This window comes from Emys orbicularis, chromosome 2 (genome assembly GCF_028017835.1).
Source record: "Emys orbicularis isolate rEmyOrb1 chromosome 2, rEmyOrb1.hap1, whole genome shotgun sequence".
NCBI lineage: Eukaryota > Metazoa > Chordata > Testudines > Emydidae > Emys > Emys orbicularis.
Window position 1 is genome coordinate 257,838,929 of NC_088684.1, and position 25,775 is coordinate 257,864,703.

The 25,775-nt window shown below is 44.1% G+C and overlaps 2 protein-coding genes across 3 annotated transcripts in view; both read right to left on the reverse strand.

Annotated features, from left to right (window-relative positions):
• RSU1 (Ras suppressor protein 1) overlaps positions 1-21,328 on the reverse strand; it is a 184,624-nt gene extending 163,296 nt beyond the window's left edge. For both annotated transcript variants that reach the window (XM_065398975.1, XM_065398976.1), the window contains exons 1-2: positions 21,262-21,328; positions 20,808-20,919 (exon numbers count right to left, since the gene is read on the reverse strand). In XM_065398975.1, coding sequence (XP_065255047.1) covers positions 20,808-20,916 — 109 coding nt within the window. In that variant the 5' untranslated portion in view covers positions 20,917-20,919; positions 21,262-21,328. The remainder of the gene's footprint in view (positions 1-20,807; positions 20,920-21,261) is intronic.
• A 3,203-nt stretch (positions 21,329-24,531) lies between these two features.
• CUBN (cubilin) overlaps positions 24,532-25,775 on the reverse strand; it is a 208,766-nt gene continuing 207,522 nt past the window's right edge. Inside the window, exon 67 of the mRNA XM_065398849.1 lies at positions 24,532-24,639. Within this exon, the coding sequence (XP_065254921.1) occupies positions 24,532-24,639 (108 nt within the window). The remainder of the gene's footprint in view (positions 24,640-25,775) is intronic.

A 25,775-nucleotide genomic window follows, 5' to 3' on the forward strand; every position in this document is an offset into this window, starting at 1 on the left:
TAATGGGACTTTTACGGCACTAGAAGACATTTGAGTGTCGACACAAGCACAAATAAGTTGACGCAACACAACTTACATTGACCTCACTTTGTAGTGTAGACCAGACCTCATTTTCAGTCTTTTCTTCTTTCCCCCTTTATATCCTCTATTTCTTGATCTATGTTTTATTGTCTACCAACTTCCTCATACTTTGTCTTTCCTTGACCCATCTTTCCCCATACTGTACTTCTCTTTTCTAGTTTATCCCTAGAAATCTTCTCCTCCAACCCCTATTCTTAACCCCATTCCCACTCTTTATACACATTCTTCACACCAATACACTTGCAACATTTGAAAGAAATTTACCAGAAACCCAACTTTTTAAGAATTATCCTCCTCACCAAAGTGCAGTTTGAAAAAGGCTATTGACACATCCCTTCTCCTTAGCTGAGGAGAAAAGAAAGGGTGCTAAAATCTTAAGCACTGTTCCTGGACTTTGCTCCTGTCTTTTGTATCAGGTTCTGGCTAACAGGTTTCTAGTAAATTTGAACAGTGCTCATTCCACCTATTGCTATTCTGGCTGCTGGAAAAAAGGACATTCCCTCTTTCAACCTCATAGTAATGAGGAGGCTCTGGGATGGGATCTCCAGTATTCTGTCCCTCCCTTAACCATGTCAGAGCAGAACAACTGTCTTCTATATATCGTCCCCAGTCATGAAATCTTCTTCACAGTGGATAGCTCCAGTGCCTGATGCTGCTCATAGTGCTGTTGCCTGAGAAAGCCATGAAATTAGCCCGATTCCTGTCTGTTCCTCTATTGCCTCAAAACCTCACCTAGAGCGTTATGAGGAGCAGCAATGAAAACTTACAGTACTGGTCAGTTTTCAGAATGCTGCAGCTTGGGAAAGCTATGAGCAGCAGCACTGGAGTTGTCTGCAGATTAAGAATATGTTTACACTACAATGGGAAATAAATTCCTGCTCAAGGAGATACACCCAGGCTAGCTCTCATCATGTGTATCTGTACCAGCACGAGTGGCAGGAAGGGCTAGTCAACCTGAGTACATGCTTATGGTACAAGTCAGTGGTTCTCAACCTTTCCAGACTACAGTATCCCTTTCAGGAATCTGATTTGTCTTGCATACCCCAACTTTCACTTCACTTAAAAACTACTTGCTTACAAAAAATCAAACAAAAATACAAACATGTCACAGCTCTATTACTGAAAAATCGCTTACTTTCTCCTTTTTACCATATAGTTATAAAATAAATTAATTGTAATATAAATATTGTATTTGAATTTCAATGTGATTGTTGAGCCTGTTTTTCACTTGTGAAGCGCGTCATTCTGGGAGGCAGTGAAGCAACAGCAACAATTACATTTGTCTCCACGTTGATTCTATTTCTGTAGCCTGTTGTAAAACTATGCAAATACTGTATCTAGATGAATTGACATACCACCTGGAAGACCTCTGCGTACCCCCAAGAGTACACATACCCCTGGTTGAGAACCACTGGTCAAAGTGAATCATAGTGAGGTCAGCTAGCTCCTCCCATCACCAGAGCTCACTGGTATCTTAGTGCGCTTTCTCACTCAGTTGGTCTACAATACCACTTAAGTTGATGTAACTTACATCACTCAGGGGTGTGAAAGAGACACCCCCCCCCCCGCAAGCGACGCAAGTTACAGCAACTGAAGCACTGTCCACATCGGCGCTATGTCGATGGGAGATGCTCTTCCGTTGGTATAACTTGTCTTCACCTGATGTGGTGCATTGGTGCAGCTACGCCAATGTAGTGCTGTAGTGTAGACTTGCCCTCAGAGCTAGTGTGGCTATGTCTCCTCAAGCTGGAATTTATATGTACACTAGAACTGGAATTGTATCTTTAGAAGCACAGCACTGCATAGGTTTACATATGTTCATGTCTGGAAAATTATCTTAAGTATAAAGGCTATAAATCTGGAGGGTCACCACTAATGAGAACTTGATTTTGTATAAGATGATGGCCCTAACCCATGAAAGCTTATTTCTGCCAAGTTGAATTTTCAAACCCTGGAACCAACCAGAGAAAGGAATGGAGAGCCTAAAAGAAGCACCATGAAAATTTCATTTCTAAGGCCTGGACATGTAATAGTTCACTCAACCATTTCATGGGCTTGGGAGGAAGAGGAGCAGAAAGGGAGAAGACACAGGACACTCACCCCAAATTATTCCAAAGAGATTTCTCTTCAGTAATTCACTAAGAATAGGAGGGCAAAGAAAGGTTCTGCAAAGGCAATTGCTATGAATATTAGGATCAGATAACTGGGGGGGGGGGGGGGTGAGGGCAAACATGAGCATTAGCCATCATACAGAGCCTTATTGTACAGAATGGCTAATATTTAATAACTTAATATTATTACAAACCTTTTAAAACTAACATTTAATGAATTACAATTATAAGATGCAGTTTTTTCCTATCACATGAGGAAGAGGATCATTCCAGAGCACGCTACTTTAAAAACTGGGACAACCTGGTTCTATGGCTCTGCAACACAGTGGCAGAAACATGTGGTGCAGCAGTCCCTGAAATGGGTCCCCAAAGAGAGTAGGGGCAGCTGATGCCATTTCATTCACCCTCTCTACTAATATGAAGAAAGCTAACCACGTACTTTATGCATCTATTCAACCTCTGCCTGAAATTATCTTTAATAAACAAAAGATAAAGGCCCTGACCAATTCAGAAAATATTGCATCAGGCTGCAAATATATTAAGTAATCTGAAAATAAAAGGACAGAGAAAACGTCATACTGCCACAAAAACTCCCTCTGCTGTGTCCTTCATGTACCTTCTGAAGCAGTCCATGCCTTTGTAACTATTCTAGGAGCATCAAGCTACCAGAGCCACAAGATGGCATTCTAGCTTCGTTTTTAAATTATTCTAAAGCCAGACAACACATTGACATCACTTAAACTGTATTTTCAAAGTAGCTGTACAATACAATGAAAACTAAGTACAGAAACCTAGAACACTAAAAATTTAGCATTTTATTAGTTTTTCAAAAAGGGTCTTGGTTTGTAAGTACTATTTTTCACGGAAGGGAAGAACCATTTTTTAACAAAAAACCATTTTGTTCTGAATGTGACAATATTTTCAAATTTTAGAATAGAAAGCGTTTCGTATAAAAATAAAAATCACAATATTTCAACTTTTGCTTCTTTTTATTTTAAAACTGAAATGGCTATTTCACTAAAATCTAATGAACACATTCCTAGGTTGAGACATCCCAGACTGAAATCACCAATACCTGTTTATGGAATTTCATTGAAGGTGGTTACTTGTGCATACCTCTCATGCCTAATTTCTTAACCTTTATCATTCTATTCCAAGGTATCAGGTGTGCTGAAAAGGAAAAGTCTTCATGTTTGATATATACTGTAGTTTAGTCAGCTCACTGCTTGAAAGGTGACTGATTAACAGCCACAAAGGGAGACTGAAGTCGTATAGTCACAAAGCAGGTATACTCTCGCCATTAGCTTCTCCACTACTACTCCCCCACCAATGACTCAACCCTGATCAATGGCAATCAGCTCTAACACCGGGAGCAGTCCACTTTCCAGTCTCAGTCTACCAGCAAGGATCTATACTGTAGTTCTGCAGTGTATATACTTGTCCACTAGAAAGTCATTCCACATAAATAGAGCCCTACAAAATTCACGGCCATGAAAAACATGTCACGGACTGAAATCTGGTCTCCGCCCGTGAAAACTGGTCTTTTATGTGCTTTTACCCTCTGCTATACAGATTTCATTGGGGAGATTAGCGCTTTTCAAATTGGGGGTCCTGATCCAAAAAGGAGTTGCAAGGAGGTTGCGTCAGGACCCCCTACAATTACAACACCATGAATTTTTAGATTTAAATAGCTGAAATCATGAAATTTAAAATCCTATGACCATGAAATTGACCAAAATGGACCATGAATTTGTGTAGGGCCCTACATATAGAACAATGACCAGAGGTCAAAAGATGGTAGCTTTCTGTTACTTTAATCTTAGCCTGGATTCAAACCACTAATCTAGAAGTAAAAGACACTATTTAGCCCATTAAGCCCTCCCCCCCCCCCAAAAAAAACCAACACACACACACCCCCTACCTGTGGGAGGAGAGCCCTGCTTCAGTGGGCCTTAAGACAATCAGAGCAGAGGACTGCAGGTGAGGAGCCTATACACCAACCCAGCATCTTTGAAAAATCAGGCCACTTATTTAGAAGCCTAAATTTGGCTTTAGCAGTCTTACAGTTTCCTGGTTTTCACAATCTTGACCTTAACATTTAATACCTAGAAAGTGTGATGCATTTAAGTTTTTGGTGTGGATAAAAAAACTCCTTCACCTTATCTCAGCCCAGCCATAATTGCCTTTCGTGAATCTGAAGATTTCACAGATTTTAAGCCACAGATTTTCCACAGATTCTGGTTTTAGAATCTCTAGGATTCACATTTTCAAGCTTTTCTCTCCAACTATGAGGGCTACAAACTTGGTTTTCCAATAACCCTTTGCTTTCTGGTCTAGTCCTGTGAACTTCCTAAGCCTGCTACTAGGCTGGATAAGACATAGCACGCTTGTTCTTCCCCACATAGGCGAACGGTGACAGGCCTCAAATGCTGCCCGCTGTTGGAAGTCTAAATCCCTTGGTGCCACCTTAGCTCATATGTTTTGAGAGAGCCCCTGTATCAAAAATTGCTGGTATGAGGTAAATCCTGGATCTATTCCTGATACCTGAAGATTACCTGGTAACAAGGCAGTGTGGTTCCAACGTGGAGCTTTGGTCGCTAAAAAATTAATCCTGCTAAAATGGAAAAGTCGATCACCACCAAATACTGATGCCTGGCTCAGTGATATGACTGACCTTGCAGCTAACGAATGACTGACATTCCACACAAAGGGAATGCCCAGCCCAAAACATTCAAAGCAATTTGGGCTGACTTTTTAAGAGGTCTATGATTAACGTAGCCCCTGAAGATAGATATGTCACTTCCCCTCCCCTCCCTTTATCCAAAGCCAGTTTATTTACTTTGTGTATTATGATCAATTTGTTATATTTGTATTTGGAAAAAAGTTACAATTTAAAAATATTATATATATCCACTTACTCTTTCCCTCCAGGTCCCTTCCCCCCAGCATTCCAATGCCTACTCTTTACAGTCCCTCTCTAATGAGTCTCTAGATAGCACTTTCCTGCTAATCTTAGTGTAAAGTTATTTTAAAGATGTGTATATAAAATACATATGTATATACAGTATATAGCACACACATGCACACAGTTAAACCCCAAAACACACTTGACATGCCCTAGCAAGAGAGACAATATAATTGGAATTCAAGTCATTCTGGAGACATAGGGGAGGTGGGGGGGGGGGGGAGAAAGAGGATAGTCAACCCTCAAAAAATTCTACCTAGGGATGAAATGTGGTTCAGGAAATTTCAGGGAAACTGGTTTCTTTGGGGGAAAATGAGAGATGGGAAAGGATAAAAAGTTGGATTTACAATGGTAAGTTAGTGGCCATCTTAACTATGGAGCTGTTACCACTGCTCTCAAGTTCAGAGTGGAATTGCAAATACCCCATTAATGGCAGTATTTTTTGTTCATGTGTTAATAGAGAGTGAGGTTCTCTACATCTGCTTCTAGCAAAGTTACAGAACATGTACCTTACAAGTGCACTTACCAGAAGACAAAATTAAGCTCTCGATTGTGGTGTTTTAAAACTTCATTGTAACAGGGATCTTGTACTATTCTTATTTTTCTTTATATTAAATCCATCAAAATGAGTAAATTAAAATGCAGATGGAGGGCTGAAGTTAATGCTGCCTAATTAGGTTATGCCTGGCCTCTGCTTCCACTGTGCCTAGCTACTTTTGCATACAGTTCCAGTAGATTTACACCAGAGGTTCATAACTAATATAGACAATACTCAGTTTACTCAACTGCTATCTGTTCTGAATGAATATCAAGTCACATTGTATTAAATTACTATTGGGTGTTGATGTATGGAAAAAACATGCCCCATCATGAGTCATTTGAAAAGTAGGCTACACAAAACACTGGAAAAATACATCCCTAGAGAACAATCCTATACTGGAAGGGGGATGGACTAGATGACCCAACAGGTCTTTTGCAATGCTATCTTCTATTAATCACAAAAGTTGAGTGTATAAACAACCATTTTGTTACTACTAACGCTGGACATAGGACCACTATTATCACAGGCGTTGACTTTTTTCAAAGTGCCAGGGGGTGCTCGACCACTGGCTCTGCCCCTTCCTCCAAGGCCACACCCCACCCCTTCCCACCCCCACTCCGCCTCTTTCCGCCCAGTTCCGCCCCCGCCTCCCAGCGCACCGCGTTCTCGCTCCTCCGCGTCCTCCTCCTCAGCTGATTGTGGAGGGCGGGAGGCGCAGGGAAGAAGCGGGGGGTGCTGATCCGCAGGGCCTGCCGGTGGGCAGGAGGCATTTGGGGGGACTGAGCATCCACCATTTTTTCCCCATGGGTACTCCAGCCCCAGACCACCCATGAAGTCAGCGCCTATGACTGTTATTAACTTAAAAGCCAGCATAAGAGGTGGTAATGGAGGCAGAACTTTTTTGTCCAGATGCTGGAATAATTATAGGCACTGATTTAAAAGTAGACATGTTTTAGAGTGACAGAAATAGAATGAAATAATGTTCTGATATATTTTGGCTTACTCAAGAAGGTCATTTAATACACAGAAAAGAACTAGTACGATCCCACAGTAAGCTTTTGGGAGTCTACAAGAAATCAGCAACTAAAAGGTATTTTAATAATTATTTGTATGCCAGTGGCATCTAGAGGACCCATTGTACTAGTTAATGCACAAACATTGTGAGAGATATTCCCTGCCCCAAGGACTGTATAATCAGACATTTGTTATTTCCCCCATTTCACAAATGGAAACTGAGGCACAGAGAACTAAGGCCCCAATCCTGCACACACATGCATATGCTTAATTTTACTTGCTGTGATAAATGAAGCATGCGTAAGTAAGTAAATATAGAGGATAAGGGACAAAGGCAGGGGTTCTCAACCTTTTTGCTGGCACTACCCCATTTTAATTATTTCCTCCCAGACAGCATTGAGGATGCCATTTGGAAGAGCAAAATGGCGTCCGCCATGCAGCGTGACCTTGCATGCACTGTACATCCAAGGTCACGCTGTGCGGAGCAAAATGGCATCCTTCACACACTTGCAACCCACAGTTTAGGAACTGCTGAACTAGTGGTATGTCTACACTGCAGCCAGAGGTGCGACTGCAGCACACGAAGACAAAGCTAAACTAGCTTTAATCTCTGTCTCAGACTTTAAAGTCAGAAGGGACCATCATGATCATCTCGTCTGACTTCTTGTACAGCACAAGCCACAGAACCTCACCCACCCACTCCTGTAATAGGCCAATAACCTCTGGCTGAGTTACTGAAGCCCTCAAATCTTGAGTTAGACTTCAAGTTACAGAGAAATCCACTATTTACTCTAGCTCAAACCAGCAGTGCAGAGGAACGCAAAAAAAAAAAAAACCTAGGGTCTCTGTCAATCTGACCTCAGGGAAAATTCCTTCCTGACCCCACACATGGTGATCAGTTAGACCCTGAGCACATGGACAAGACTCACCAGCTGGGAAAAAATTCTCCGTAGTAACTCAAAGCCCTCCCCCTTTACTGTCCCATCTCTGGCCACTGGAGATATAGCAGTCGCAGATGGGCCATATGTCATTGTAGGCCATCTCATCATATCATCCCCTTCTTTAGAGGAACTCCACTAGTAACCTTCCTCCAGCCTGACAGGTCACCTTTCAGCATAATCCATTTGTAGTCTCCCTTAATAAGTTCCTTACCTTTCAATTCTTGTATTAATCATGTCTCCAATTCTCCATTTTAACTAAATTTCCCATGTAGAACTGTATCAAATGTTTTACTGAAATCTAGGTAGATTACATCTACTGCATTTCCTTTGTCTAGAAAAATCAGTTATCTTCTCAAAGAAAGGTCAGGTTGGTTTGGCATGATTTACCATGTTGTATTTTATCCCAATTACCATTTACCTATACAGTAGAACCTCAGAGTTATGAGCACGTGGGGAATGGAGGTTGTTCATAACTCTGAAATGTTTGTAACCCTGAACAAAATGTTGTGGTTTTTCTTTCAAAAATTTACAACTGAACATTGACTTAGTACAGTTTGAAACTTTACTATGCAAGAGAAAAATCGAGCTTTTTTTTTTTTAATAGTTTATGTTTACTACAGTATTGTACTGTACTTGCTTTTTTTTTGGTCTCTGCTGCTGCCTGATTGCACACTTCTGGTTCCAAATGAGATGTGTGGTTGACTGGTCAGTTTGTAACTCTGGTGTTCTACTGTATCTCATTAACCACTCTTTTAAAATTTGTTCTAGAACCTTGCATAAAAATGAGGTCAAACTAATGGGCCTGTTGTTTCCCAGATCACTTTTTCCCCCCACCCCTTTTTAAAATATAGGCAGGGCCAGTGCAAGCACTAGGCAGCCACCTAGGGCGCCTAGTGGTTGAGGGCGCCTAAAAGCCCGCTCAGGCGAGGAGGTGGAGTGGAGGTGAGCTGGGGCGGGGGGGGGGGCCGCGGGGAGGGCTGCCCGCAGTAACAGGGGGGCGCACAGGGGAACCACTCCCCGTCCCAGATCACCTCCACTCTGCCTCCTCCGCTGAGCACACAGCCCCCACTCTAATTCTCCTCCAATCGGCGCTGCAAGCCTGGGAGGGGAGGAGAATTAGAGTGGCGCGGGCATGCTCAGCGGAGGAGGCGGAGCGGAGGTGAGCTGGGGCGGGCTCCCCGGGCGGGTTAGCTGCCGCAAAGGGGGGGCTCCCCGGACGGGGTTAGCTGCCGCGGACCGGGGGGGGCTCCCCGGACGGGGGGGGGCGCGCGGCAGGCTCCCCAGGTGTGGGGGGGTGGCGGGCGGGGTTAGCTGCCGTGGGGGGTGGGGTTAGCTGGGTGGGGGGGTGGCGCAAGGTGGAAGTTTCGCCTAGGGCACGAAACTTCCTTGCACCAGCCCTGAATATAGGTACTATATTTGCAATTCTCTAGTCATACAGTACAAGCTCTGAGTTTACAGATTCATTAAAAAGGCTATTGGGCTTGCAATTTCATATACCAGTTCCTTTAATATTCTTGAGGGAGATTATCCAGGCCCGCCGATTTAATTACGCGGTCTGAATTTGGCTTCTACCTCAGAAGTGGTAATTTCTCCTTCCATATCCTTGTTCCCATTAGCCACCCTGCCATTGCCCACAACCCTTCATTACCCTTCTTAACAACTACGGCAAAGTATTCATTTAGGTGTTGGATCACAACTAAATTATCTTTCATCTCCACCCCATCTTCAGTGCTCAGTGTTACCACTTCTTTCCTTGTTTTCTTTTTAGATATATGGCTAAAGAACCTTTTACTATTGGTTGCAATTTTCTTTGCAAGGTCTAACGCTGGTTGGCTTTTGGCAGTTCTCACTCTTCCCCTACGCTTTCTGACATCCTTGAGGTAGCTCTCCTTGCTGATCCATCCCTTCCTCTACTCCTTGTAGGCTTTCTGCTTTCTTAGTAACCTGTTTGAGGTGCTTGTTTATCCATTTGGGTCTAGCTAGCTCACGTACCAATCGCAGTTACGCTATGGCAGCATGGACTTCAGTATGGGATAGCTGCCCAAGTAAGCCCAAGGTGTCAGGTGGTCTTGTACAGCCCCCGATGAAGACTGTACTGCTGCAGATATTCTGCTACTGGTACCCACCCCTCCCAGGTTAAAGCTAGCTTAGGTATGTGCCAGCATACTGCAATCTCACACTCCTGACTGCAGCATAGACATACCCTACGTGTCTTGCTCAAGGCCAACAGGATGGTTCAGAACAATCAAGCATGCAGTTGGCCTCTAACCACATAAAATTATTACTCTTATCCTCTTCTTCCTCCTCCATCTTAGCATTTGTCACACACTTGTGTTTCATCTTAAAATCATAACCTCTTTGGGAAGAGTTTCTTCCTAGGTGTTCATATAGCACCTAGCACAATGGGGTTCCCAGTGCTGACTGCAGTCTCTAGGCAGCCTCCAGTAGTAGTAAACAATTATAGCATCAAAGTAGGCAGGGCCGGCTCCAGGCACCAGCCCACCAAGCTTGTGCTTGGGGCGGCACCTGGAGGGGGGAGAGCAGAGCCCCGGCCGGGGGGAGAGCGGAGCCCCGGCCGGGGGGAGAGCGGAGCCCCGGCCGGGGCTCGCCGCCCTCCCCCTGGGGCTCCGGCCGCCCTCCCCCCCCCCACAGGGGGCGGGGGCGGCCGGAGGCTTTTTTGCCTGGGGCGGCAAAAAAGCCAGAGCCGGCCCTGAAAGTAGGACTACCATTGGTTGAAGTATCAATTAGTTTTCTACACCCTTAGTTAACTTGCTTACTGTATTCTTAAAGTATCTTTTGGGTTGAAATTTCTCCTTGTTTTCATCCCAGAGGTGAAGAGAAATCTTTCTACTTGCTGTCTGATGTTCAAGCACTGCATTAAACCAGTGCCTTTTCTTTGAGGAACATTTGTCTTTTCCTTTTAGGCCAAGGAAAACAAATACCAAAAAAGCTGTTATTTCCATACTAAGATTGAGATTTTAATTACACAAGAGTCAGGAAATTGAGAATGAAGAGTTCTAACACCACAACCCTGTCAAATTGTGCGTGTTCATTTCTCTAGTTAGGGTCTTTTGATACACAGCCACAACTCGAGGCAGCATAACAGCATTCAGGAAATATTATGACATCGGATAGGAGCTATTTTTCCATATTGCTCTTCTTGTAAGCCTAAGTGACCAATTATCACATATTAGCTATCCTCTCTTTTCTAAGAGAGATAGCAAATAACCCCAATGCTACCTTTCAGCTTACAGTAGTCTAGACCTTAGTCAGAGTTCAAAGGCCAGGACAAGGTGCAGAGGCAGCATTTATTGCTCTGGTGGATGGTCTTCTCCAGTCCATAGACACAAGAACTACACCCATGCTCACCCTCCTTGTCCTCTTTATACCATTATCACCAAGTACTCCTATCCTGCTTCCAAGAGACTACATGATGAGCAGCCATTTCTCTGTTTATCGTGGAGGAGGGTGAAAAATTGTTTTTGTTAATCTCTGAGGATAGGACAAGAAGCAATGGGGTTAAATTGCAGAAAGAGACGTTTAGATTGGACATTAGGAAAAACTTCCTGTCAAAGTAGTTAAAGCACTGGAATAAATTGCCTAGGGAGGCTGTAAAATCTCCATCACTGGAGGTTTTTAAGAGCAAGTTAGACAAACACCTGTCAAGTATGGTCTACAGAATACTTAGTCCTGCGTTGAGTGCAGGGAATGGAGTAGAAGACCTCTCAAAGTCCCTTCCAGTCCTACACTTCTATGATTCTAAGCTCATGTGATTGTCCCAATCCACCTGAGAGATCACTGCTTCTTCCTTGACTATAGCCTCCCTTGACAGCTATGTTCCACTGGAACTATCAAACCATCAACCAATAGACAAGTTTTAGAGAGAGATTTGTCACAGTAGCTGAGCTGCATCACTGGACTTACATCAAGTAGCCATGGACTTCACAGCATTCAGAACTAACTACAAAATTCACTCTTTCAACTTTATTTTCCCCTCAATAACTCCCCATACACTCAGCCACAGGAACTTAACACACTCCATCTAGGTTTTATTTCACTAGATTGCCGATGAGAAAGTTATGGTTCTTCCTTTACTTGTTGAAGTTTGACACCTACAACAGAAGGGATTTTTTTGCAGGGGGCATTTAGGGGGCTCTGATGGTTACCCTGTTACTTATTACTTAAATGTTCAGATGCCATAGGCAGATACACAAGACTGAATTTTGTACATTTAAAATCTCTTTAAACTAAGCTTTGCTGTTATTTCAGATGTGCACCTTTAGTGATTTATAAAACTGCAGTTATTTCTGCCATTGAAGAGCCTACTGTAATTGCAAACATCCAAGGGGAAGAGCTAAGGTTCAGTATCTAAACATAATGAAACCTTTTTTTTAAAGTTACAGCCATACAAGGGAGAGGGGGCTAATGCCTCTGCCATGGAGCTCTGGAAAATATTAACATTTATATTGTGCTAGGATCTTAAGGCCACAAGCAGAAGTGAAAAGCTCATAAAGTAGGACCTTAAATCAAAGGCAGAGTCATTGCTGAAGGCCATATGGAAGGAATCCCACCCAATCAACAGATGGGGTATCCTTGACATAAGAACTACTTAGAAACAAGTCTTTCAGAGACACGGATTTAAAAGACATTGTTGAATTGCAATAACTGTGGATAAAATATTGGTTATAATGGAAACCCGCAAGTTCGCAGAATGCAAACCTAGGGAACCAAATACCTATACTAGAGGCTGAATCGGGCTCCTTTGAATTGAAACTGTAGGCTTGGGAGGGTCATAACACTAGCAAGAACCATTGTTCTGTCCTACAAGCAGTCTCTCCTCCTCACCACCCTCAAACAAACACACACACACACCGCAGGGGGCAGGAAGAGCATACTGAAGCTGTGCCCATTATGCCTCAGTTCCTGATATCCTGGAAAGTCAAGTTTTATTCCACCCCTCCAGACTTCCTTTCCCCTTCATTCTTAGTTTAACACAGCAGGTTATTTTAGATAACAGTTAACAGCTAACTCTGAAGAAAAAGTGCTTTTCCTTTAAAAAAGGAAATTAACAGGCAAACTCCACACAGAGCTGTGTGGAGCCAAGATAAAATATTGCTGGTCCGAATACCACCAACATGAAGGAAGTAACTAATTATAAGAATGTCACTACAGTGCCAAAGATTCTCAGTGACCCTTGGAAGATACCATATCGTTATAATATCACAATGCCATTCAATTTTAATCTGTCATTATACTACATTAGACAAGACAACTATGCCAAAGCAACTATGTGAACTCCCTGTGAGAAGATAACACGAACAAAATAAGAGAACCTTAATAGCATGCAGACAGCATTGTAACTGGCAGAAATTAACATTTAAGAGTAAAACAAGTTACAGTAAAAGCTGTTTTATCTGGCACTTCACCAACCAGAAAGCACTATAAACCAGCATTTCTGATCTTCATTGAAATTCCAGTTTATAGTCCGGTTGGCGTGTGGCCGGCAGGAGGTTGGGGCGCAGAAGGGGTGCAGGTGCCGGATTTGGGGGGTGCTCACCTTGTGCAGCTCCCCACACGCAGTGGCCTATCCCAGCTGCTCCTAGCCAGAGGTGCGGCAGGCAGCTTTGCACGCTGCCTCTGCCCACAGGCGCCACCCCCTCAGCTCCCATTGGCTGCAGTTCCCAGCCAATGGGAGCTACGGAGCTAGCGCTCGGGGCGGGGGCAGTGCGCAGAGCCGCCTGCCACACCTCTGCCTAGGAGCAGCCAGGAGGGGTTGCCACTTGCGGGGAGCCGCCCGAGGTGAACACCTCCACGGATCCGGCACCCCACCCTCCTACCATGCCCCAACCCAATGCCCCGAGCCCCTTCCTGCACCCAAACTCCTTCCCAGAGCCCACACCCCCTCCCGTGCCCCAACCCCACACCCCCTCCCACACCCAAGCTCCATCCCTCTTAGTTAACCTGCATTTTTCACTTACCGGTACCTCCCATCCCCCCCAACATGCCGGATAAAACTTTTACTGTACTATCAACATTGTTGACCTTTCTTTTGACACCAGCATCCTCTCCTGACATCAGTGGTGCCCCTCTGCTGAGCAGCAGAGGTCCAGAGCCAAGCAGCCTGCTTCTCAATGCATTAGAAGTCAGTGACATGGAGTCTGGGTATATGTGAAGTATAACTTACTTTATTTACACATATAACGCAGTACTGGAACAAAGGTGCTCAGACAGCACACAAGAAATCCCTTGATTGAGGAGACTGCCCAACACCACTGACCAGTTTTCAGAGACCAACTGCTTCAAGAATTGACACTACTTAGAGACCAAAGTCTCCTGCTACAATGACACAGCTACACAGAATCTCACAAAACAAACCACCACTGCATGGCTTCCCAAGACTTATAGTGTTGCATGTGTTTTCTTAGCATGCAATCAAACGTTATCTTCATCACATGACAACACCTGCCATAACATTTTATAAGTTGAAATACTGTATATGCTATTTACTTCAAACCATAGATATGTAGCAACCAAAGAATACTTGCTTTTGGCAAAAATAGTTTAACATATTACAACTCAGGATTTTTAATTAATACATGGTAATTATTTTCTTACCACAAAATTTGTTCTCTTGGGTGCTGACACAACAATAAGGATAGACTTCAAAGTTAGTTTTTTCAGATGACCTGTGTACTAGCAAATACTACTATCCAGATGATACAATGGGTGCTGAAGCGTGACAGCTGAGTAGTAATCTGCCTAAGTATAAACCAATAAATAACTTAAATTTCCTTGACATTATTAAGTAATGATGGTTTTTGATTGCATGAACCATTACATCTAAAGAGAACTCAGAAGAGAGCAATCTCCGCATAATATCACATTGTGAAAAAGAGCTCCTGTTCCATCATATTTGAATTAATTACACTAGAACCTCAGAGTTACGAACACCAGAATTACAAACTGACCAGTCAACCACAGACCTCATTTGGAAGAGGAAGTACACAATCAGGCAGCAGCAGAGACCCAAAAAAAAAAAAAAAAAAAAAACATTTTTCTTCTGCATAGTAAGGTTTCAAAGTTGTATTAATGTTCAGTTGTAAACATTTGAAAGTACAACCATAATGTTTTGTTCAGAGTTACAAATATTTCAGAGTTACGAACAACCTCCATTCCAAAGATGTTAACTCTAAGGCTCTACTGTATGAGATAATTAACACTCAGGTCTACAGTTTGTCTCAGAGTAGAGATCTTGAATCCTCAACAGAACTTTAGTTGCTTCAGGTTCCTTTGCTTCAAGCTGGAATTATCACTAATTTATCTTTGATTTTGAAAAAACACTGTAAGAGAAAATTAAGAAAAGGCCTGAGTGGATCACAATCTTTTTTCACTTCTCTAATCCTTAGATTTAATCTCGTGTTGCCATGAGAAAATCAAAATCCTGGTATTCATTTCTTGGGGCAGATAAGCATTCCTGTTCCCAAGCACAACTGGAACCTTTATTAAAGGTCTAATTTAATAAATGCCAACAATTGCATTTTAGGTCTGTTTTGGTCTCATCCATGATACACCTCTACCTCGATATAACAGTGTCCCCGGGAGCCAAAAATTCTTACCGCGTTATAGGTGAAACCGCGTTATATTGAACTTGCTTTGATCCACTGGAGTGTGCAGCCCCGCCCCCCCCAGAGCACTGCTTTACCACGTTATATCTGAATTCGTGTTATATCGGGTCACATTATATCGAGGTAGTGGTGTACTTGTAAGGTATTATGCATTTTCAGTGTAAATGTGTAAAGAAAGATTTTATACTAGATTAAGAAATGCACTTAGATTTCCCAGCCCAAGAAAGCAAAAAACCTTATCAAGAGTATACAGTTAATATACAAAGTTATTTACATTATAATTTGATTAAAGCCCCATATGCCTGCCCATTGGCACAACATGCTGCCGTGGATAGCTACCACATGGAATTACACACAGATTTCACGTTTGTCTGCAATCCATGGGATTAAGATTGGTCTCCTAGATGGAATTTTTTCTTCTTATTTTGTCCAAACATGAGTCTGAGCCAGAACATATGTAAGAGAAAGAATGTAACTGGTCTCCTGTATATGTGAGTATGAGATGCATAAAACTGCAGTAAGTCAGACACCTAGAGTAGCAGCTTAAGAGACAAAGGGTATATCTACACTACCTGCCGGATCAGCGGGTAGTGATCAATCTATGGGGGATCGATTTATCGCGTCGATCCCCGATCGCTCTGCCGCGGAGGCGGAAGCGGAATCGACAGGGGAGCGGCAGGACGCGAAGTAAGTGATTCTAAGTCGATCTAAGATACATCGACTTCAGCTACACTATTCTCATAGCTGAAGTTGAGTATCTCAGATCGATCCCCCCCAGAGTGTAGACCAGGCCAAAGTCTATGGATTCCACAGTTGTGTGTTAAGTGATTTAAGAATTTAAATTTAACACAGTTCCATACTAGTTTAATTTTTTTGAAGAACTGAAGTTAAGGGGAATAGCTTATCCCAATGGGTAATCAGATTTCATTAGTACTGAAATATTAATTTATTGTAGGTCTGTCAGATATGAAAACTCAAAGTTTCCAGCTCTTTAGCCCAAAATGGCATACGTCAGCATATAAAAGAGAAACTATTTTATAATTTATTTACACAGATCTAGACCAGACAGTGCCTCTCAATTCTGGAGAATTATGTATTTGGAACAGAACCTCTGTCCTTTTCCGTCTTCTAGTATAATAGCTTGACCCCCTTTTGTTTCATCTTATTTTCTGTATGATTTCATACACACGTATGTAGATCAAGTAATCACAGGTTATTGTTCACACAGCCTCCAGCATGATTCAAGTATTTGAAGATTTTAAAAGCATGTAAGGCTAGTCTACACCACAAACTTAGGTCAGCTTAACATAGCTCAGGGCTATGAAAAACTTCACCCTGTGAGACAAAGTTAAGCCAACCTAAGCCCCAGGGTAGACACTGCTAAATCAATGGAAGAATTCTTCCATCAACCTAGCTACTGCATCTTGAAGAGATGCATTTACTACAGCAGGGGTCGGCAACCTTTCAGAAGTGGTGTGCCGAGTCTTCATTTATTCACTCTAATTTAAGGTTTTGCATGCCAGTAATACATTTTAACCGTTTTAGAAGGTCTCTTTCTATACGTCTATAATATATAACTAAACTATTGTTGTATGTTAATTAAATAAGGTTTTTAAAATGTTTAAGAAGCTTCATTTAAAATTAAATTAAAATGCAGAGCCCCCTGGACCGGTGGCCGCGACCCGTGCAGTGTGAGTGCCGCTGAAAACCAGCTTGCATGCCACCTTCGGCACACGTGCCATAGGTTGCCTACCCGTGTACTACAGCAACGGAAGGACCCCTTCCACCACTGTAATAAGCGTCTACATTACAGTAGTGCAGCTGCAGCATTTCTAGTGCACACATACGCTTAATATTGACTTTACTCTGCTCTGCTCCCATTGATTTCAATGATAAAACTCCTGTTGACAGGGTGGCAGAGTTATTAATACTTTGGAAACCACTGAATTTCTTACCTCCAGGAGTCTTAATTCTCAACCCTACTATTGCTTTAAACAGGGTTTTTGCTACCATTACCTATAGTAGGTGTTACAGGAAGCACTGCTGACAATTCAGTAAATTACTGAGTACTTAACAGACCACAGCAGTAGGGAGTAGTATGTTGGAGATGTCAGGCCAAACTCAGCCCTGGCATAAACAAGATCAATTCAATAAACTCTCATGCTAGAATTTAATATGCATTTTAGATTAAATGTAAAGCCAAGGTCCTGATCACCGGCAATCACAGAAGAGCCATGGAACCATTCATAGGAGCATTTACCCAAGCGGCTAAGGCAAACTACAACTCATTGATTTTTAAGATTAATATTACAATGTTAACCAGAAGTGTTTGATTATTTCCTAGCAGTAGTCCTACAACCAAAGATGGGTGGGCAAACCCCTCCATGGAGCCCCCCCTGCAGTCAATTGGGATTCATCCATGCAAATCCATTTGCAGAATCACAGCTTTGTTTGCTACTATTGATATTTGGTTAACACTGAGGGTGTTACGGGTTATTTTTCATTAACATGATGGTCCATGGTACAAAGCTCAGCAATATCCTTTTAATTAGACCAATGCAACAGAAAAATTCATATACAGAAAATTAATTTCCAGAACATAGCAGTGAGAAATCATGAGCAATTCACTTTTTATAATAGCAGTAATTTTAAGTAACACAGAAAATCATGGTCATTTTTACATTGCAGTTTAGCCTACTGATGAGTTCATAAAGTTATGAGATGCACAATCAGGCCCTAAGTCAACTAGCCCCCTGAAATCAATGGACTCACATGAGCAGAGACTGGCTCCTGTAAATAAGGGTTTACAAAGCCACTTTGACCCTGATTCAGTGACTAACAAAACACATTAGTAGTTCTCATTGAAATCAACCCGTTCCATTGGAAACTCTCCAAACTGAAATCAGCGGTACTACACATACATATTTATGAACCTGACTAAATTGGAGTTTTATCTTTAATCGTGTGTTTAGACAGTGATGCTCTGAAGGAAAGAGAAAAATGTAAGAAACTAAACTACTACCCTGATCCCAACAAGTTCAGAGCACCTACAGCTTCTATTAAAGTTGATGGGAGTCAAATGTGTAGATGCTTAGCATTTCGCAGATTCAAAGCTGCTGAGTGTATTTCAGAAATTAAAAATAAGTTATTGACTTAATAAAGTGAGCAGGAAGAACCAACTCAAGTTGGGCTCAAGATGTGGCTTTTGTAAAAACATTCTTTTACAAGATCTGTAAGCGTCAAGTAGCCCAAACGTCAGGTTTGGACAATATTTAGTAGTTTCAAATTCAGAGACGCATTACCTAGTCTGAAAACATTGTTCATCTGGGTGTGTACCCTATATTAGTGTGCCCATTAACACACACAGTTTGGATATATTTCAAATTCTGTTTTACCTGAAACTGTCAGGTGGAGTTTGGTAAGCAGGAAAATGGATAAAAAAGCAAACTAAATGTTCATGACATTTTCTGAAACTAAGCTCTCGTTCCTTGCTTACCTCTGCCTAAAAACAACAGGAATATTTACATTTATTTGGAACTATGCCAGTATGGTCCTGTGGGTAGGACACTGAACTAGGACTCAGGAGACCCAAGTTCTACTCCTGGCTCTGCCCATGGCCTGCTTTGTGGCCTTGGGCAAGTCCTATCTCCTCTCCTCCTCTATTTACCCTCCCCCCCATCTTGCCTATTATGGGCTTATCCACACTTACAGAGCCACCCTGTAACGCTTAGTGAAGATGACACCTATGCCGACAGGAGAAGCCCTCCCTTTGACATAGCTCTGTCTACATCAGGGTTTAGGTCAGCGTAACTGCATCATTCAGGGACGTGGATTTTCCACACCCCGCGTGACCTAGTTATACCAACATAAGTATGTAGTTTAGACCAAGCCTCAGTCTATGTGAACACTACAAATTACTACCTACATTGCTCGGGGGTGTGAATAATCCACATCGCTGAGCAATGTAAGTTATATTGCCCTAAACACCAGTACACACAATCAACCTGTGGAACTCTTTGCTAGAGGATGTTGTGAAGGCCAAGACTATAACGGGGTTCAAAAAAGAACTAGATAAATTCATGGAGGATAGGTCCATCAATGGCTATTAGCCAGGATGGACATGGATGGTGTCCCTAGCCTCTTTTTGCCAAAAAGCTGGAAATGAATGACAGGAAATAGATCATTTGATGATTACCTGTTCATTCCCTCTGGGGCACCTGGCATTGACCACTGTCAGAAGACAGGATACTGGGCCAGATGGACCTTTGGTCTGACCCAGTATGGCCGTTCTTATGACAGCACTATATTAGTGGGAGATCTCCTGCTGCCACAGCCACCATCTCTATGGAGGCAGAAGTTATTAAGCAGATGGGAGAGAGCTCTCCCATTTGGCTTAGAACATCTTCACCAAAAGCTCAGTCTACAGCAGGGGTCTCAAACACACGGCCCGTGGGGTTATTTTCTGCGGCCCGCGAGCTCCTCACGGGCCCCAGCGTTTACCTAAAGCGGCTCCGGCCCGACACGCAGCGGGAGCGGGCTCCCTGCCTGCCTGCCCCCACGCCACTCCAGGAAGCGGCTGGAACCTGGGGAAGGGGGGGCACAAGGGTCTGTGTGTTGTTCTTGCTTCAGGCAGCACCCCCAGCAGCTCCCATTGGCCGCAGTTCCCTGTTCCCGGCCAAGGGGAGCTGCTGGGGGCGGTGCCTGAAGCAACAGCAACACACAGACTCTTGTGCCCCCCCTTCCCCAGGTTCCGGCCGCTTCCTGGAGTGACGCAGGGGCAGGGCAGGGAGCCTACCCCACCCCCGGTGCACGCCGGGCCAGAGCCCGCCCCCTGCCGCCCCCTCCTGCACCCCCAACCCCCTGCCCTGAATCCCCTGCCACCCCCTCCTGCACCCCAACCCCCTGCCCTGAACCCCCACCACACCCCTCCTGTACCCCCTGGGGGCAGAGTTGGGATGGGGTTTCGGGGAATGGGGGCAGGGAAGGGGTGGGATGAGGCAGGGCAGGGGCAGGGCCTCATGGAAGGGGTGGAGTGGGGGCGGGGCCGAGGGCGGCAGGGGGAGGGGGTCAGTAATGCAGCCCTCAGGCCAATGTACTAGTCCTCATGTGGCCCTCATGATCATTTGAGTTTGAGACCCCTGGTCTACAGTGATCACAATTAAGCCCCAATCAACTGATGTACCTTGGTGTTACCATAATAAAAATAGCCAGATATATTTATAAACAGTGTTTGGAAGGAACCCAACTAGTGAAGTGCTGAGGAAATGAAATGGACTGAGAACTACAGTGAAACTGACAACTTATTTTCAGTGTCAAAGCTGAAATGTAACAGTCTGAACAGAAAAGGCCAAGTTCATCCTAACAGAGACAGATAAGGAAGTTGTTTGAATGTTCTTCCTACGGAAAGGGCCTCTTTGAAAGCCAGCCTCCTGTCTCTACCACAGATTTCAGAGACTGCTGGTGGCTGGGAGGGTGGCAACTCATCTGATCAGCGACGGGGGACCTGGCGGAAACCCTCGAGATACCTACACAGGCCAGAGACGTCCAGCATGTTAGAGATGCCCCGGTCACACATGTCCACCTCGGGCTGGTTCTTCTCCCTACTCTCCTCCACGATCTTCTTCAGGGACTTGGACATGGCCTGGGTCAAAACACAAACAGCCGCTTGTGACGGGGCTGCGCCCACTCACCCACCGAGCTGGAGGTCAAGGGGGTGGGGGGAGCAGAGACCCGCCGAGATGCGACGCCCAGGGCGCCCCGGGAGGCTCCGGGCTGCAGATCTGACCTCAGCCAAGGTAGCGTGTGCGGGGCAATGGGGTGACCGCCCCCCCAAAAGCTGCCAGCGCCCGGGGCAGCGGGGGGACCCTACCCAGGGCGGCCCGGCACGGCAGGGGAGCGGGACACCCGTGCCCTGAGGGACGCACTCCCCAGGGGCGCCCGGGCCGGAAGACGGAGCCGCTCTGGGACCCCCGAGACCACTCACCGGTGGGTGCTGCGGGCGGGGCCGTGCGGCGCGGGCAGGAGAACGCGGGGTTGGCAGGGACACTCACTGCCCGGGACACGCCCTGCTAAGATACCGCCCACTCCCCGCCCCCAAGCGCACGCTCCGCGCACGCAGGCGCACTAGCCCCCGGTTGGCCGGGGCAGCGGAAAGCTCTCAGCCCCAAATAAGGCGAATCGCTCCGGGGCCCGCTCCACCCCCACTTGGAATGTGCAGCTCCGGGCTGGCCAATCAGGGCCGGGCATCCCGCCAGCCAGCCAATGGCCGAGCCCGGGGTACGAGCGGAGCCTGTGTGGCCGCGGGAAGGGAGTTTTCCAACCTGTTCGGCGCGCGCTCAGTGCTGGGAGGGAGAGGGGGAGCAGTGTAGGCGGCTGCTGCAAGGCTGCGCCCTGCTCACTTGCCCAGTGACCTCTTGGCATCCGCCCCCAGCGCAGCGATGGGGCGGCGGGGGCAACGAGAGGGGATGGGGGCAAAGTCGGATCTGAGGCCTGCTACCTAGCTGGAGTCCTGTGGCAAGCTGCGCCTCCCGTGTCGGTTGGTGCTCGCTCGCACAGCCCTAGGTTTGAGTAAACTTCTAAACAGCTGTTCCAGAGCCACGTGGCAAGAAACTTTCCCATTAGTTCGGAGTATTTGGTTTATTTATGTCTGGATTTAAAATAAGAGAAGGATGAAACAAGTGAGGGAAGATGTGTTTAGGGAAGGGCCAGCACCAATTTGCCTCACAAATACTTTCCAGCTTTTGATCAAACAGATTGAAGAACCATTCTGAAGTGTCCATTTGCTTTTGCGGGGGAATAATTTTAAAGGATTTGCTCTTCATGTAAATAATTTTGATCTGTTCTTTGCCACATAGACAGGCAACATAATGCAACTGAGCAATTTTGGTCTTATTTATTATCTATTCTTAGGATATATCTGCATCTAGTTGGAAGATGGAATAAAACTGAAGTACATAGTATGAAATTAGCAATGCTTTTTTGGACTAAGCCTATGTGTGCCTCAGTTTCCACTTTGTGTTGCAATGTTACCTAGGGAGTGGAAAAGGGCTGTTTACTCTCTGGGCAGGCAAAGAGACATAGATATGAGTGTTGCGTAGCTGTCTGGATCTTGGTCCCCATATGAATGGAGCCTCTTAGAAGACTGTGGTAAATCCAAGTGCCTGACTGATACCTAGCCACCAAGGACCCAGAGGGATATGGACTTTCCTGCCTTTCCTTAAAAGCTGAGCAACAATGCCCCAGCTCAAGATCAAAGGACTGGGGACACGGCCGGCTCCAGGCACCAGCCCACCAAGCTTGTGCTTGGGGCGGCACCTGGAGGGGGGCGGCGCGGCGCTCCGGCCCCCGGGGAGAGCGGGGCCACGGCCGGGCTCGCCGCCCTCCCCCCGGCGCTCTTTTCTGGAACTTTTATTTTTTCAAAGGAAATTGTGCATTTTATTTAATTATAAATAAAATCAGGCAAAATTACAAAACTATTGTGCTATTTTTAAAGTGGAACAAACTTCAAATCTGACTGGAAAAAGTCAGCCATGCCTAGTTTATTTTATAAGTTTCTTTTCATCCCATATAATTCTCTTCTTTCTTTCACCAAGGCTCACTGATTTGTAGAGTTTATTTCAAGTGAACAAATCCAGGGCACTATCAAAGTCGTTCTCTAGATCAGAAAAATGCGTAATGTCAGAAACTGTTCATTAGTACAATGTTAAACATGATTTTGTCCTAATTGTGTACAAGGACTTTCATGTTTAGACGTGTTTGCGGTTGTGGTAACTGTAGGGGGTGGGGGCCAAAGGCCAAGGCTAGAAAATTTAGGGCCATCTTCTGGCCTGAGATTCCCATTTTTACACCAGGTCAGACAGCCCATCTCCCTCATCACATGGAAAACTTTCAAAAATGTATTTTAACGAACTGGTCAGCTTAACAGCTTTTCTCCTCTTTATTTTGTGTGTGACTGCGTAGTTATGAATTGAGAATTTTCTAATGTTGGCAAGACCCATAAACAAGGGTAGATGACTTAAATTTCCCCTTACAGATCTGCACATTGGCCTCACTTGCCAGTCCATTCCAGAGATTCTTAATGAATATTGGATTGTGACAAAGTGTGTGGGAGTTATATGATGTGAACCAGAAGCTGCTAGATACTATGCTGAGACCATTTTTCACTGTGACTGAAGCAGGCAATTGGACTCAGAGAGAACTTTGAACTTGGAGAAGTAGGGAGCTGTTTGCCTGCCCTTCTGGTCACAGAGACCAAAACAATTGTAGTCAAAATTGAAAGACTATTCCTCTGTATGTCCTTTTCTGAAGTTACATTTATTGAACAAGTTGTCTGAGAAATCAGAGTTACTGCTACATACATCATTTAGTTTCTGTATTTTGCTTATAAATAATCTGTTTTAATTTTAAAATAGATTTGAGAAGCTTCAAGAGGTTAATATCTCAATGAAAATTATGAGAATTATAACGGTATGTAAAGTCTAAGACGTCGATCCTACAGCCACTTAGACACATGATAAATTTTAATCATGTGAGTAATCCCATGGACTTCAATGGGACTACTCAAGTGCATAAAATTAAGCATATGCTTAAGTGCTTTGCTGGATCAAGGCCTTAAATAAAATGGATAGTTTTTGAAAGTACTCAGTCCTGTGAGTTCAATAGATCTACCAACATAAGTAAAGTTACTTATGTAAATATTTACAAGATGGGGACTGTTTCTGAAAAAGATTAGCTTTAGCCAAATGTACTTGAAATGATGGTTGAGGTTTTTGTAGCTGATTAATTAATTACAGTTATGTGTCTAAATCCCCTAATCAGATTTGAAAGTATTTTTTTTCATTTGAGATTATTTTCCTAGCACCTCAGATGCTGTATATTTTGTGTTCATCTTTTCTGTGTAACAATTTTTTTATGACAGTAAGTTACAAAACATATTTTTGTACATATTTTTAGAAAATTACTTGCTTAGAGAACATTTATTTCTAATCTTATAGCATATTTTTTTAAAATCATATTATATTTCAAATACTAACATCCAGCACATTTTCACAGTTCTGTGTAAAGAAGCAGACATTCTTTTAAATATAAAAGGAGCTCAAATTTGTTTGAAATAATTCTAAATGCACAACTATATTTACAGTAATTTACTTTTATTATAGTGATCACAGTCATATCTCAAACAGTCACTTTATGCCCTAATGTCTCTGCAACATAGCTAAGTACTGAGGGACTGTACTTCCTTGGAATAATGGTTCTAGCTGGTCCAAGTTAACTGGAAGCCTGATGGTAAAGTTGCATATTCAGCATGGAATTTTATGAAGACTTGATGTGATGTAGCAGTAAATGAAGCAATGTTTGTATCCTAAAGAGAAAAAGAATATTAAAAAACCAATTCACATCTTTAAACATTACCCTATGACAATATAATTAGGTATAAGCAGAGCCAGTCTGATATGCAGGCTCCCCATTTACCCATTAAAAAAGCCACATGTGGTTTAAAAACTGTGGTCCCAATTTTCAGTTCATTCATTGCTGCACTTGGCACTGGAGTATAGCAGGTGGATTTTGCCCACAGGCTGTTACCAGCATCATTTGGAACACAAACGAAGCAGATGAGTTCTGAGAAAAAAAAATCTTGATGCAGCCCAGTAGATGTCACTATAATGTCTCCATTTGAAAAGACTAGAGGACTTCCTAATAGAATGCAACAGAAGCCCAGTTTATTCAGCTTTATTTATTGTCCATATTGTCACGGAGTCCCCGGGTGATGCTCTGGAACTGCTCCCCACAAAGCCAGTCAGGACTTTGGGGAGCCTCCTCTCCCTTGGAGCAGACTGTCTTCAGGGCAAGAAGCTCACACGGCTTCACCTTCCTGGGTCTGACCTTGGAGCATTCAGCATATGCCCCTCCGTGCGCTTCCCACAGCGAGTCCGCCCAGGCGGGGTCCTGGGGAAGCCAGAGGGTCCTGCACGCACCCCCACTTTGCAGTCAGGCGTGACTCTCAGCCAGCCAGTAAAACAGAGGTTTATTAGATGACAGGAACACGGTCTAAAACAGAGCTTGTAGGTCCAGAGAACAGGACCCCTCAGCTGGGTCCATTCTGGGGCCCAGCAAGCCAGACAACCCCGTCTGCCCTCACTCCCTGTCCCCAACCAGCTCCAAACTGAAAACCCCTCCAGCCCCTCCTTTCTGGCCTTTGTCTCTTTCCCGGGCCAGGAGGTCACCTGATTTCTTTGTTCACCTTTAGCTATTCCCTTGTAGGGGGGAAGGGCCACAGCCATTTGTTGCTAGGAGACAGAGTGCCGGCCATTTATGCACACTGGCCTTTATCCCACCACCTAGAGACTTAAGAAATGCATAGGGGAAACTGAGGCACCCACACAGTATTCAGAGGAAACATTAAGAACAGTCCCACTTCGTCACACATATATAATTGCTTTCAGAGTTAGGTAAGCAATTTTAAATATCAAATGAGTAACAATTACTTTTAAAGAACGA